The 16,380-nt window shown below is 34.4% G+C and overlaps 2 protein-coding genes across 2 annotated transcripts in view; one reads left to right on the top strand and one right to left on the bottom strand.

Annotated features, from left to right (window-relative positions):
• The window catches only part of LOC143910016 (uncharacterized), a 358,729-nt gene that overhangs the window by 163,506 nt on the left and 178,843 nt on the right, over window positions 1-16,380 (bottom strand). The window lies entirely within an intron of this gene.
• Window positions 1-16,380, top strand: part of unc-104 (kinesin family member unc-104) — a 125,730-nt gene that overhangs the window by 72,422 nt on the left and 36,928 nt on the right. Inside the window, exon 3 of the mRNA XM_077428341.1 lies at window positions 13,873-14,099. Within this exon, the coding sequence (XP_077284467.1) occupies window positions 14,000-14,099 (100 nt within the window). The 5' untranslated portion in view covers window positions 13,873-13,999. The remainder of the gene's footprint in view (window positions 1-13,872; window positions 14,100-16,380) is intronic.

Genomic DNA, 16,380 nt, shown 5'->3' with positions numbered 1-16,380 from the left:
GGGAGAACTTTCCATAATGTGGCAGTCAAAGCTGCCCCATATGTATGCAGAGCGAGCCCTATTTGGGATTCGAACCGTTCCTGTACAATTCCCATACCCAAAATCAGGTACTGGGTCGATCCACACCAGGCTCAAATTTGCTTGTCGTCTGCTGATTACAAGGCAATGGACCGTCAACGCAAACGAAGACACAAGAATGGGTAATTTGCTTGCAAATGAGGGTCGTTCCATCTACGTAGTCGTGGCTCTATATTTACCCCGACGAGTATGGGGAGTATTAAGAACGTCAACAGGAGATTTTTCATGATAGATTGCATCGATTTGTGACGGAAAATGACCGAATTGGGTGCTTTCAAGTTTTGGACTATTGCGTCATCCATCATGGCCGATTGAAATAAAACTAATTTGTTGTGTTACGATGTCCTTTTTGTGTGGGCGAAAGTCGGGGATGCTTTGTGTGCTTCCATACATTAAGACATTTGCTTAAATTTTTGGATAACTTACTTTATACTCTCTTCTTAAGAGGGCTGTATACCCGAAACCTTAATTTTGTTGCCGTTCCTTTCTACGATATATACATATATTGAGTGAATGCGACAATATATATCAATATTTATATTGAGTGAATGCGACAGTTGCGCTTTGACCAGATAATACGTATTTTAAATCGACAAAATCGAGGTTTCGTATTCTCCAGTTTTCTCCTCTGAAACTGGATCAATTTAAAAAAAAATTTCATCATCGGTATGAGAAAGATATTTTCTATGTTTGTGTGGTCGTATTTTTTTAAAAATCAACCGTTAAATAAGCACGCTGGACTCTTTTCGTGGGTGTAAAAAAGAGGCGATTTTATATATGTTTGGCGGATCCCAGCTCTTATAAAAAATAACTAATCAAAAAAATAAAACCACAGAAACATGCCTATGGTGGATATAAATAGCATATTATATCCACCATAGTATAAAATAATTTCTCTAGTGCCATAATTGAGGAAGGGAGAAGTATAATGCGTTTGTATGGACTAAGCACTGCTGTCCAGCCCTTTTAAAGATAAAAAATCTGACATTGAAATATCAATTTGTATACTGCAAAATATAGTCATTATAAAACATTAAATAAATCTTTCACCTACATTTGAGATCGAATAATGAATATTCGACTTGAAACTTCTAAAAACTGGTAATAAATTTAAATGCTAATTTTTTTTTAATAAATGAACTGTATTTTTTACTTTATTTACAAGGCTTTTATTAGTTTTTTATTTGTCCAATGGTATGGAAAAACGTTCTTAAGTCTTTCGATCGCTTTGAAACTTTGCCATTTTTCGTGGTTTGGCCCCCGATAGAGTCTTTAATTGATTTCGCTAAGTCGGTAGAGAAATTTAATCGTCATAGACATGTTTAAAAATTCGAAAAGTTTGGAGACGGTGACAGCTAACCCATTGCCAATAGCCATTAGCCTTGTCTGTTTGACTTTCCGGCCCCTACTTGTTTTATTATAATTTTATCTTTTTATTACTAACCTCTTCTTAGTTCGGAAACAATTTTGTGGTGTGACGAAGTTTGAGTTCTTATCCGATCGTTTTCAAACTTTGCCATTTTGCTCTGTTTGGTCATCAATATAAGTGGAAATGACGTCTGCCATTACGATGGTGAAAAATAATCGTCATAGACACGTTTGAAAATACTGCATCTTCGTTCACGCTGATGTCTGTCGTCCACACTGTCGCATTTGTCCACACTGTTCTGATCATTTTTTCCCTTTTCGCCCCCCTCTCGCTATGACAGATTGAGCACTTTGCCACACTCATGATCAAAGTTTACGGAGAGAATTGGTCTTTCTGGCTTGATTTTGGGCTTCGTGCATCTGAACTGCGATCTTTTACAAACAATTTATAACCCATTTTTACATAAATATCTATGTTTGTAAATGTGATGCAAAGCTACTGGACCAACTAGTGATTAAATTGTTCAAAATTTCCTGCATGAAAGAGCTTCGCCGAAAATTGTATTGGAAGCTTCCATTCCATATAATCTATTATGGGCATTGTCCGAATTTTTTGTATTGATTTGGCCCCGATTTAGCCACCCCTGGCTGTTGTACATAAGTGCATCGTCAGAGGCGGCACGTGACGTCACTGACGCCACTGACGCACGAACGCGTCTCGACGCCATAGCCAAACCCCATCCCCCATACCCAGCATCCCATGGCGTTGAATTAAACCACCCACACTGAAAGTCGACGGTTCCTTATTATTATTTTTACTAGCTTTTTCTTACTTCGCTTTCGATTTTTTCGTCTGACGAAATTTGGGTTCTTATCCGATCGTTTTCAAACTTTGCCATTTTGCTCGGTTTGGTCGTCAATATATGTGAAAATCAAATCCGCCACTACGATGGTGAAAAATAATCGTTTGAAAATACTCCATTATCTTTCTCGGTGACGTCTATTTGCCGTATTTATCCACGTTGTCGGATTTGTCCACACTGTTCTGATCGATTTTTCCCTTTTCGCCACCATCTAGAGCGCCATGTCAGATTGAGCACTTTGCCATACTCATGATCAAAGTTTACGGAGAGAATTGGTGATTTCTCAATTTAGATAACTCTTCGTATTAACCCAACCAATAAACAAATTAAAATAATTTGTAAATAATAATAATTGTATTTAAAAATTAAATTATCTAAAACTAAAACGTATAAAATAAAAAAAAAGTGAAAAAATGTTTTTTTAAAACTATCCTCTTCTATATTTTGTTTATAAAATTAAGATAATATATAAAAAAAAATATATAAAAAAACCTAATATACTAAAATATAAAAAATATATATAAAATAAAATAAAAAGGCAATTTAAACAATATTTTAATAACAAATGTACGAAAATATCGAATATATGTACATATAATTTGGAAAAAGACTTGTATGTACATATGTATGTATGTATGCTTCGTTCGTTGGGTCGTAGAAATCCGTGACGTTATCGAACAAATAATTCGCTTTTTTCCAATTCAAATGATTCGAAGTTCCCGGGGGCGTAGGCGTCGAGGGCTAAGCCCTTGGGGGCGCAGACGCCGAGGTCGAAGCCCTAGGGGGCGCAGACGTCGGGGGCGAAGCCCTAGGGCTCCGCCCCCTAGGGAGCGCAGCCGCCGGATTCTGGTATACATAAAATTTCGTATACATATAATTTTTTATAAGAGACTAACTGTGTTTCTGTGTTCCCCTGGATGCTACTACTCCACTTGATTGCATAAGCATTTATGAGTTCATTTTTATTTATTTATTATTATTATTTTTTTTTTTATTCTGTGAATGTGTGTGTGTGTGAGTGTGCGTTTGCTGTTTAGATGTGTGTATGTTTTTGTGGTTTGTGTCTGTGTGTGTGTGTGCGTGTTTATGCACGTATAAACATACATACATGTATGTTTACTTGAGGTGTGCGTGCATTCGCACGGCACATTTCAGGTATTATTTCCTAACGCATGCGCGCTTTATGTGTTCATGCGTTGTTGTTTATTTTGTGCTTGGCTATGTACAGTGTGGTTTTTTTATTAGAACAGTGATGTGCGGTTTGTTCTTGTGCGATATTCATGAACAACCGTCTCGTTCTCCGACGAAAGGGTCTCTTAGACTGTTATTGTTGGGAGGGTGGTGGCCTCATGTTGAGGGCTTTAAGGGTCAAATTCCTTGAACTTTAAAGCGGGCTTAGAAATAAGAGACTTACTATATATGTTTGTTTGTTCGTGACAGTCAATTTAATAAAAAAAAAACAAATGAGTATTCAAATAAATTTATATAAAATAAAACCTTTACTATTAGATTAGTCATGTTTAAGCGGATTATATTACAAATACCGAGCGAAGCCGGGTAATACAGCTAGTAAACTATAAATATATATTTCAATCAAAAAGATTTAAATGATTGGGATTTCAATCAAAATTATGATCCCGGCTTAATCTAATGTAATTAAATATATTACTAAGAGGTTTGGGCCGCCTTTATATCATTACATACGTACTTACGATTTATGTTAAAGCAGGAACTGACCTTGACTTATTTTAATTGGAAAATCAATTACTTGCACTTTGTAGTGTGTTAAGCTGCATCCAAATCAGTACACAATTACACGCAAATGCTACATATAAATAGTGGGCATAATCATAGAAGTGCAGGTCTATTCATCTTTTGATGGATTATGATTAATGGACCTGTTAGGAGTTTCTAAAGTTTTTCACTCGTTTTAGGATGCCTGCGTCATCAATCTACTTGATATTTTACGGTAGGCTTCAGCCGATTTTCAAATTAGGGGTTAGAGATGGGGGTGAGGTTAGAATCGAGGCTTCGGACGAGCAAGGTCGTCAGCTGATCCAGAACAACGAGGTCATAAACGCCTTCAGGCCTAAAGGGAAATAGGAACGAGGGGGCTAGGGGGTTGAAAATTCGTTCACGGTTAGGGCAGGTCTTGTGCACCCCTCGCATGACAATTGCACGGATGCGTTTGGAACATACATATGTATTACGTATATTACAGATGGCGCTACTGTCGCTCTCGGCCAGAATTCGAATCGATCAATGTCAGTCATTGAGCCTTCAACCGTGGGCTTTGGGTTCACGATAATAAATCGGCGGAAGGGTGAGGGCTATCGGGGGGTATGAAGGGTGTAGTAATTGAAATGCGGGTAAAATGTCGAGATGTATTTGTGAGACGTGTGAAAAATATGTCAGAATACGCCACTGTTTAAGTCTATAAATTCAGTGTGAAAGTTCCAATACTCTGTCGGTTATTTTGTATCGTCTGTTTTGGTATACAAGCTCTTGGATTCTTAATACTTGGATACAACTAAGTTCTTCTACCTGTGTGTTACAATAAATTGCAGGTAGTTCAGCAAAGTACAATATACCCTGTTGTATCACGGCTTCACCGGCCACATATTGCAGTTTTCCTTTGAATTTTCCGGATTTTCCTCAAATTTATGTACGTACGTAGTATGTATATTATCAGAAACAGATAGGTACGTACTACAAGTTCTTCTACTTCACTGATACAACGAGATTCAAGCATATTTAGCCAGCAACGTGGCTCGGTGGTTGCATTTATACTAAGCACCGAGAGGTCGTCGGGCTCGATCCCATGAGCTGACCTCGATTGAAAAGAATATATCTGTAGTGCTGCTGGTCAGACTTGGATATTTGTGACTACAGGTCGATCGTTTCCTATCAGAGTTTGACAATTTTTCTGATTTCATTGTTGAAACGGTTCCCGGTAAAATTGGCTAAATATCCTTACTACCTACTATAACACCACTATTTGAGATTGATTAATGTACAATAAAATGTATGTACAATTCATAGATGTCTCGTTAATTTACGAGTTTTTCAGTGTCTCGTAATTCAGCGACTTGTATAATAAAAAAAAGCTGCAATTTTTGTAATATATGTAAAAAATAAATAAAATAAAATAAATTTGTAATTGGCCAGGAAAGTGCATTGGGATTTACCTGTGAGGCCTTCCTGGTATAAAATTTAATAAAAAAAAACTTTATCATAAGAACTTTTCAATTCTTTTTACTAATAAGGAAACAATGCTTTTTTTCAGTTTCTTTATTGAGAACAACCTTTAGATTAAAAATTGGCTAAAAACCAACCTACCTACTATGTCACCATTATTTCAGTATGATTAGGGTTGCCATACGTCCCGTATATACGCGAAATGTCCCGTATTTCACTACTCGGTCCCGTATTACAATTTGTCCCGTTTTCTCCCTTAACTTTTCTCCAAAAACAGACCGTCGATTTCTTTAACACTGCATTGATAAGTGGTCCCAATCATTCAAAAAAGTTCCTGAATGGGGGGAAATAGAACGAACCGTTGAATATCTGCAAGTAAGGAACATCGATGTTAGAAACAATGAGCTTCTTTTCAACCAGTTCGTATATTTAAAAGATTATTTAAATAAAAATAATACCAACGAAAAGTGGGAGACAACGCTGAAATTGAGTATGGAAGAGAAATGGCTGAAGTTTTTTAGATATACCAAGCATATTGAACAGAAGTCATGTTTAATAAAACTATGTGAGTATATATTTGCCATTCCAGCCCACAATGCCAATGTGGAGAGAATATTTTCCCTGATGTCAACACAATGGTCGGACGAAAGAAATAAGCTGGCAGTTGAGACAGTTGAGGCAATTTTGGTTTGCCAGTATAATTTTAAAATGACTTGCGCCCAATTTTATCATTATGTAAAAGAGGAAAACGATTTAATTAAAAAAGTTAAAATACGACTGATCTAAAAAATACTATTTTTTTAAAATAAACTATTACCTACCTACTTTTCCATATTTTATTTATGTAGCACTTAAATGTCCCGTATCAATGCTTGACAATTATGGCAACCCTAAGTATGATTAATGTACAATAAAATTTACAAGTGTCTCGTAATTCATTGACTTGGTGTAATAAAAATGCTGCATTGTTTGTAATTGACCGGGAAGGTGCATTGGGTTTTAATTGTAAAGCCTTCCTGGTATATATGTATGTATGTAAAAAAAAAATGCCATACTGCTGGCTAATGAGCTTCAGGCATATTGTTTAAAAGGAATATATCCCTTTGTATGTACTATTGTACATCAAAAGGATCACAGCTCGTCGAGGCCTCACCGGCCGCAACACCAGACCGCTATTTTCCTTCGACTTTTCCGGCTTTTCCGGCAGTCCATCCCCGAGTGGTGACTCATCGTATGCGTCAGCGTCCACGACGATCGATCGGCGGAAAACCGGCCTCGCACAGACGCCAGCCACGGCGTCCCATCTCCACCATCGTCGCGGAAAAACCACCTCCATGACATCCCTATGCCGCTGAATTTTCCTCAGTTTTTCCGAGACGAGCCGAAACGAGCGAAAGTCCGACAAAACCACCATCTTCGATCGAGAGCAGCGCATGCGTCGCCCACCCCCTCACAGCTGGCCCTGTGCTCCCAGACGCGTCCCGAACGTCGGCCGACACGAACGTACTATACCTACAATTTCCCTAGACACGAATTTTCCTCCATTCATTCACATTGCGTGGAAACCGTTCGAGAATGCGCGATCTTAGACGCGCGCGTCGCGCAACGGCGACATTAACGCCCTCTGCGTCCTCGGAAGCCTGCCTCTGAGGGAAGGAGCACACAGTGGTATACACCTATACTTCCTCTCTACCCCCAGCCACCCTTCCCCTCGCTGATTAAATCGTTTTCGCTGTGCAATCTGACGCATGTATGAGCGAGTGTGTGTGTCTCTCTGTTCGCCGAATCGATAATCGCGAATTTAACGCGTGCGATCAATATGTGTACTATCCATATGTTAGTGTTGTGGTTTATAATTAAAAATGTTGGAGTGAACTAACCGTCCGGTAATGTGTTGTGTGTTGTATTTTTTTTAATTTAATTAATATCTTTCGTAGGACAAAGTGTTTCAGCTGTGTTGCGATTTGGCGTCAAATGTTGTATGATTTTTCACTTTAATTTTCTTACTTTGAATTTAAATTTTTGATCAAATAATGCTTATTTTGTATATTTTTAATATGTGAATACAATTCGTGTTGAAAAAGTGCATCTGAATAACCACGAAGGTTTTCTTTGAATCGATTCATGTTACGTAAATTATATTTGCATTAAAATGTGTCTATTATTATATAAACGTGGTCGCCGTATAGTTTAATATCAAATACATATTGCTATTTCAATTACTGATATATTAAATATGATTTTTTTTAAATGAATTATTGATTTACTTAATATTGAAGTTCTTAAGATTATTTTGGTATAAATCGTCATTTATACTATCTATTCCACATTTAAAATGTATTTTTATTTAAATTGATATAACATTTTATTGAAAAAGTGATTTTATTGAAGGTTTTCTTATTTAGAAAACGATTCACATTACATACTAAAAATCTATGTGGAATGAATTTAAAACACTATTTTATAATAACAATAAAAAAGGTTTGCCTTTTATGTCGAATTTATATTATATTTTTTGTAATTATTCTAGTACATTGTAATAATATATGTAGATCAATAAAATTGTATCAATTTGGCCATCAAAATACATTACGATTTTTATTCGTATACTAAATATATACATATTTGAGAATTTTTTTACATAATTACATAGAATATTTAAGTATCTTTTATATGCTTCAAAGGAAATCGTCGATTCTATATATTGATGTCTTTGGTTTTTTTTTTCGACATAAAATATTGTTATTGATATAATTTGTATTGCCCTCTTTACTCTCAAGATTCTATGGACGACATTATATATTATACATTGTATATTATTTCAGTATTAATTTCAATATTTAAACGCTTGCGGTTGGTATCGCTGGCCTCTTCAACGATCGCTGGGAAAATCGGTCGGAAAATTCTAGTGCGCGCGTCTTTCGATATCGCCGTCTCGCTCGCTCTCGCGAAAACTCCCGTCAGTGCGAAAGAGAAGGCGATACTAGAAAACGGAAAATATCTCCCAAGGACCGCTGACAGTGGCGTATCGCATTTCATATGGTGGTTTTTGTTCGATACGTTCGCCTCGCGCTCTGCGATCGCTTTTCCACCGGATTTTCCGCTGAGTTTTCCCACCGAGGACGCGTTATGTGACTCGTTATGTCACGCTGTGAAGTGTTGTGTGAAAATTTCGACATACTTTCCTATTGACAGTGCAGTGCGTGACCGAGCTTTTGTCGGTTTGTGTCATTGGAATGTTGATAATTTTAAACAACATTATCAATTGCTTCTCCTCAGACTACATATTTAAACTTTTCATTCAGAAAAATCAATGATCGCACCTTTGAAATAATGAAAATTTTATATAAGCCTAAAATATATATGTAGAACATTCATTAGATACATCTTAGAGTATGAATGAAAACAAAAGGAAGCATTTGGTGGAAAATTTTACATTTATTCTATTATATTTGATTTTATTCAATGCTATATATACATATTATGTACGTGTAATATGCCTATTTGTTTCCATACTTTTGAATCATCAACATTGTATAATACGCTATTGATTGCGAGAAAATTTGAAATAAGATACAAATCCTCAAAAATAAGCATTAATCGCCCCTTTGAATCATATTATCATACGAATAATTATCAAACGAATACGAATAAAAAGAAACATTCGTTTAAAATCTTGATTTTCATATTAATCACAAGCCATTCAATCCAATCGACATTTCTATTGAATGGAATGTGATATCGAATCGAATTTGATTGGTGAAAAATATTAAATTCGATATAAACGTCGTTTCAAATCATGTTATGTAAGAAATGTAAACAGTATCGTTTACTTGACGATATTGATACATTATAATAATGATATTGCAAATGTGTAATATCTATTCTGTCGCTATATATGTACGGTGAATATTTAGATTCTTTCCGGATGTCGGAAAAAAGGAGGTCGAGTCGAAGAAAGGAAATGTTCCATTCGAGGGGTTTTCCCCTTGATTGTGTTTCGCCCGAAAAAACACGCCGTTCTTTTGCCTCTCGGAAATGACGCATTTTCCGCGGAATGTTCGCCGAAACATTTCCATACGCAATTCGGAACCGTATGGCCGCATAAAAGCGTATGACTTTCTTAACCCTTACGCCGCGTGCGCTTCCCCTTTCTTATAATATTAATTTATTTATACGAACCGTTGACTGTGACTGTATGAGATCTATTCTTGTATAAGCGATCAACAGATGACATTATTGTGAATTAAATAGACACGAACATACATATATCAATGGCATTATTTTTATTTATTTATTTACTTCTCCACTAAAATGAAAAAAAAGAAGAAATGCATTTAATTAAAGCTTTACAATTATTATGTCCATAATAGCTTCATAATAATTTTTGCATAGAATTTAATTTACATACATAGGAATTGAACTATATGAAACCTTTGTTTTTAAATGTACTGTCATTTAAATGGTCTCATCGATTATACTTTTTTTAAATAAAACAAATAAAATAAATGAATAAGAATTATGTTTAGATACGTATATACATACATACACATTTACACGAAGATTTTAAACACTTTATTCTATACATCGATGCTTTCAATTTTCATTTTTCGTGGAAAACACTGTTTTTCTGCCAAATATGTATGTTATATTTTAAAGCGATTTTTTAATTTTTATTCAAAGTTTACTTTAATAATATTTGGTAAAATCACTAAAAAAATAGAGTTGAGTACGAATTATCGATTACTGTTTAATTTTTGGTTTAAATTAATTTTGCGCGTTATATTTTTTACGTTAGTTAAATATTTTTTGTATATTCTGTAAACTCATACAAATATTTTGATAATATAAAATATAAATGGTCTATTTCCAAAAATCAACATCTATAACTACGCAAATTTTTGTGTTAAAAAAAATATATTTTCTCATTAAACATTTCATTTATAATGAATAAAAATAAAGTTGACACTTTGACATTTAATTTATATGTACTCGAAGCTCCATTTCAAACTTTTCACATCGAGAATGTTTCCCATTTGATTTGAACATCCGTTAAAAGGATTCCCGAATTTTAATTAAAACAATTATTCAAGAAAATTATACGCGCATTGTTTCAAAGTCGTTGAAAACGACAAACTTTTACGTGAGAAATTTCCACCGACGGAAAATTCGGGAACAATTCGGAATACTTTTCATTCGCTTACAAGTAAGTATTTGATATTCATTTAAAAGATATTTTACTTTATTATTTTCATATTTCACATTGAAAAACAACTTTTTGAATTACCTAATATCATATTTTTCTAGCAAAATGTACTATTTAAATATAAATGTTTGTTTTTTCGTTCGCTATGCTAATTTACAGTTTTCTATGTCAATAAAAATTAATATAATAAGATCCCAACACAAAACATTGTGAAAAAAACTGTTTTTTCAACTTGTTGTCAGCCGAGAAACGCCAGGCTTCATTCAGCTAGTAAATCAATATAGTTAACACGTATATGACGTGTAATAGCAATATTTTTCTTCCGTTATCTTTTCTCAAGTGGATCGATACGGTCTGTATCAATACAACAATGTTTGCTTTGTCGGAAACTTCGCCAAATTAATAAAACCGTCTGGGAAAAGCAATCAATTTTCGGCCACATTCAATTTTCACGTTTTCCTCTGTATACTTATTTTTAGTACATGTAATATTGCGGACATTTCCATGAATACGGGAGTGAATTTTCATCGTAGCGTAAAATTCAATTTCTCCCACATGTCGCATTCTAACGGTTTTCCTCTGGAAAATAAAAATAAAATAGAAATAGTGGTAGTTTTCCCCGGAAAAATACGACGGTCGTGAATTATTTTACTCGTCGCTTCCACTTTTAAAACGTAAATATTCTCCACTTTTATGACGTGCGTAAAAAGTGTGAACCTAGACTACAAATGTACCCCCCCCCCCCACTCTCCATTATGTTTTTGGTTGCGTTGTTAACATTAATAAATCATATTTCATTTACGATTTGGAAACGTCTGTTTTTTTTAACTATTTAATTCGTATGAAAATGCTGACAATTTTAATACTTTATACATGATTTATTGATTGATGATCATTCAGTTTCTCAATAATATTTTGAAAATTGTGTCATCATTGTTTTATTTTACTTAACTTTTTTTTAAATTACAATATTGAATTTTTTCATATATGTATATGTACATTTTATAGATAAATGGAGTGTTCAATAGAAACGTTTTCCAATATTTTTTTTATTAGTATAATATTTTACATACAGCATTTACTATAGTTAACTTTTGACTATACTTTCGATAGAATATATTATATATTTATATAGTATCAGTAAAGATGCGATAGAAAGAGGATTGCAACTACACTCGAGTTTTGTGGCCTTGATTCATTCCCCGTGGATGACCGCTATAGACGTCATTCTTAAAATGCCAGTAGAGTGGATGACCTGAACAAAGTACAAAGTAAAGGCGTGATTCACTATTTAAAACAATACTTCAGGTTGACATATTAGGTCACTTCAATAAATATTACAATTATATTACATATATTACAATGTATTCATTCGCCAAAAAAGTACCGCGAAAGTTAACGCGGGCAAAGGATTTATATGTACCGGTTTTTCATTCATTATAAATGAAATGTTTACTGAGAAAATATATTATTTTTAATATATTTTGCTAGGTATTATTATTATTTTTATTTTATTTTATTTTTTTCTTTTTTCCTTTTTTCCTTTTTGGTGCCATCTTATCGATTCCCGATAAATAATCACCAGTGATATCGTTGCTCTTCAGATCATGTACGGGCACTACGGAATCATCACTCCGTTCCCAAAATTTTGAATTGGGCTTCTGAATCTCTCACATTCAGAACACCAATTCGTGAGGCTGTTTTCGCTTTAAACGCCTCTGCTGGTGAGTTGTGTCCAATAGCTGCAACGCTTCTACATATGTTAGGGTGACGGTGCAGTCTCAACTCGTGCCTCCCGGCGCATTCTCGGATGACTTCTTTTACTTTTTGGATTTTAAGGTCCTTGTGGATCTCTTCATTTGTGACGAAGCGATATGCATCGGTGATAATCCGCAGAAACTGGTTTTGACATCTTTGCATTTTTTCGATATTGGATAGCTTACTGCATCCCCACAGTTCTATGCCATATGTCCATATTGGCTTTACGATTGCCTGTTCTATTTTTTTTTTAATGTGATGCCTCCACGTAAGCCTTGAGTCAAGATGCAGTCCTAAATATTTGGCTGACAAAGCTTGTGGAACTTGGATTCCGTTTATGAAAGTCTGAATGCTGACACTATTTCGTCGCAGTGCAAATGTGACCTGCATTGATTTTAGCTCGTTGAGTTTCATTTTCCAGTCCTTGGTCCATTTGCTGATCTTGTCCAGTGCATGCTGCAGGCGGTATTATTATGAATAATATTTTAATGATAAAATAACACTTAGAAAATTGAGTTTTCCACAAAAAAATTCGCAAATTTGTAGATATTGAGTATTGGAATTGGACAATTTATATTTTATAAATTATCAAAATATGGATATGAGTTTACAAAATATACAAAAAATATTTACGTAACGTAAAAAATAGAGCGGGCAAAATTAATTTAAACCAAAAATGAAACAATAATCGTTTACGTTTCACATGGCTTTCGTGTCAGTGGTCATTTTTATCTCTTATCCGATCGTTTTCATACCTTGCCATATTGCTCATTTTGGTCATCAATACACGTTAATGTATCGTCTGCCATTACGTTGGAGATAAAATATCGTATACAACGCGTTTTAAAAACAGGGAAAGTAAATCTTCCTGACGTTTAACAAGCGTTGTATAACAAGGCGTAAACTGTTCGCCATGACACGGCCTTATCAATTTTAATTGTTTAAACGCCTATAATTCACTCTATATTTTATGAAATTTGCTGTATTGGTTCTCGTTATCTATAATATATAAATATTTTTTAGTGATTTTACCAAATATTATTAAAATAAACATTGAACACAAATTTTAAAATTGCTTTAAAATATCTACACATGTGGCAGAAAAAGAGCGTTTTGTTAGTTTGATGTACCTATACATTGTAGCGTAATTTGAATATGTGACGGTTATAACGAGAAAGCTTTTCGAGTATCGTGGTTTAATTTAAATAGTAACATTGTGTTCCTGCACTGATACTAATCGATTGCTGAATGAATGACGTACATATATGATCTTTTAAATTTATTATATATAGTCAACTTATCAATTCTTTTTCGATACTATACCCTCCGAAAACCTTTGTATTGTATCTTGTAGTAGGTTTCTCAAACTTGTATTGATTTTTTATTTATTTTTGTTTTCAGGACTGAAGGGGAGGGGGTGTGAGCAGCAGAAGCCGCCCGCCCTCGAATCGTAGCCGACGTAAAAAGGTTACAGCAACAAAACAGCTGAAAGCCAGCAACCGGAAGTGCAGCATCACAACGATCCAAGATGTCGTCGGTGAAGGTAGCGGTGCGCGTGCGCCCTTTCAACTCTCGCGAGATCGGCAAAGACTCAAAATGCATCATAGAAATGTCCGGAAACACCACTGGTGAGTCAACATAACCATAAATTCAAATATTTATAACAAACCGTAAGCATATAATGCTTACAACAATCCGAGAGTATGCCGATTTATCGGAACCATCACAAAATCTTCGATGCAGAAGTTGGCTGATCTGGATTTAATAACCATCCAGATCTTTTCAACACGGATTTGAATTAATTGCTTAATCAGTGAGCAGCTCTGTATCCAAAATAAAATTAATTCCATTTTTTTTATTATATTTACATACACATAGTATTATCCATTGCCTATTGCATAGTTTATTGCTCGTACGATTGTATTGCGTGTGGACAAAAACTATGGTCCAATACTTGATTTTGATTTTTAAATACTTTTTAGTATTACTAAATTATATTCACAATACATCTTATATATATTTTATTAGCTACTAATCTACTGATCGTTTTCTATTTTACAATTTAAATTTCATTTTGTTAGTAATCATAGTATTATATTATTCTAATGCTAATGTACGGCATAATAGGAAAAATAACTCAAAAACCTATTTACAATTCTTATAAATGCTCATAATGCATCTATACATAATATCTTTAAAGTCGATGATCTAAATCAGATTGCGTTTAGGTAATCTGTGATGGTCCAATACTTAAATGCTGCCATAAAATCTGCTACCTACTACCCCTAGGGCTTCCAAGCCGGCTTAAACCGAAACCGAAAAACCGGCTTTTGACCATCTTTTAAAAACCAAAATCCGGTTTTTTTGGCTCGATCAACCGGTTATGAATTTCAAATTTCTATGAAAGATCAAAAAAGAAATATGTATTGGATCCAACTTGCTTAGGGAATAGGCGTATATTTCTTTGAACAACAAAAAAAAGGTACGGCACTTAGCGGTGGCTTTGAGATATAGTAATGGACGAAGACCAGCTCATAAACCGATGAAATATTATTGAAAGTAGTTTCAATAACCTACACAAGGCCTTTCAGAATTTCGGCAAATTGGGTTTTCCATAATTTGTAGTTTTTGTGCGTTCTTCTTCTTGATAGTCGCTTATTTAAATCATTTAATTATTTGTGCATACTCAGGATCTGCCATTTTACGGCTGTGATATTTGTAATAATAATATATACATATCTAATAATGATCTTATGAGAGTTCATAATGTATTTAACTCAATTTAATTTATAAGCAATTTTTTTTTAATTTAAATTTATAAGCAAAGCTTTTTATTTGTAAAAAAACCGAAAACCGGCTTTTTCTTTCGGGCGGTTTTTTAGAAACCCTACTACTACCCACTAGTTCTTCGCAACAAGTGTTCAAGTGATAAATTTGGGCTATAAGCTGCCAAACTAATTGCGAAGGAAAATTGCTTTTCGAATCTAACGTAAATCGTCTGTGAACTCCTTGACCTTTTCAATACTAATTATTACGCTATTAAGTAATTATTCAGTTGAGCTATTTTCGATAGTAAGAGCTGACCTTTTTTATTCACCTTACAATTACCTGATCACTTAATCTTCTTTTAACGAGCTTTTTATAATAGTCTTTCAGCAGAACTCATAGTAGTTAGCATGTAATGATTTCAACTGTGTATTCACGGGTTCGTTCCCTGGCCCGGTGCTGCTGGCCATGTGATACCAAGTAGATCATTTTCTATCAAAGTTTGCCAATTTATCTGATTTTGTTGAAACGATTCCAAAAACCTGTCCTATCTCTCGCAAAACTCCAGTTTATATAAAATGTTTGTCAAAATTATCCGTAGATGTCTCTATGAAGCTTGTAAATTTGTTTATCGATGTTTATAATTGGCCTGGAAGTCGCTTAGGGGTTTATCTTCTAGGCCTTCCTGGTATTTTCTTTTTTTTTTAATTTTATTTAATCAATCACGCACATTCTAACGGATCGCTCCAATCTGACGAGTATCAATACATATCAAGAAATATCAATTATTAATTATATATATAAATTTTACATTAAACATGACATCTATGGTCAAACATTGTAAGCATTATGCAAGGCAAATATTAACATTCATAGAGACATCTATGGAGAAATTTGCAGTATTTATACAAATCAGCGAAAAATTGAGATATTGAATAACTCGAATTTTGTGAAAATAAAAAGAACAGTGATGGCAATTTCTTGGAACCGTTTCAATGAAAATAAAATAAATTGGCAAACTCTGATAGGAAATGATCAACCTGGAGTCACATATCCAAGGTGTGGCCAGCAGCAGCGGGTAGAAATTGAACCCGTGACCACTTGATTTGAAAGCACTACATACAAACCACTAATATTTGCTGC

The sequence above is a fragment of the Arctopsyche grandis genome, chromosome 3 (genome assembly GCF_051622035.1).
Source record: "Arctopsyche grandis isolate Sample6627 chromosome 3, ASM5162203v2, whole genome shotgun sequence".
Lineage (NCBI taxonomy): Eukaryota > Metazoa > Arthropoda > Insecta > Trichoptera > Hydropsychidae > Arctopsyche > Arctopsyche grandis.
This window is presented reverse-complemented; position numbering and strand designations above follow the sequence as displayed.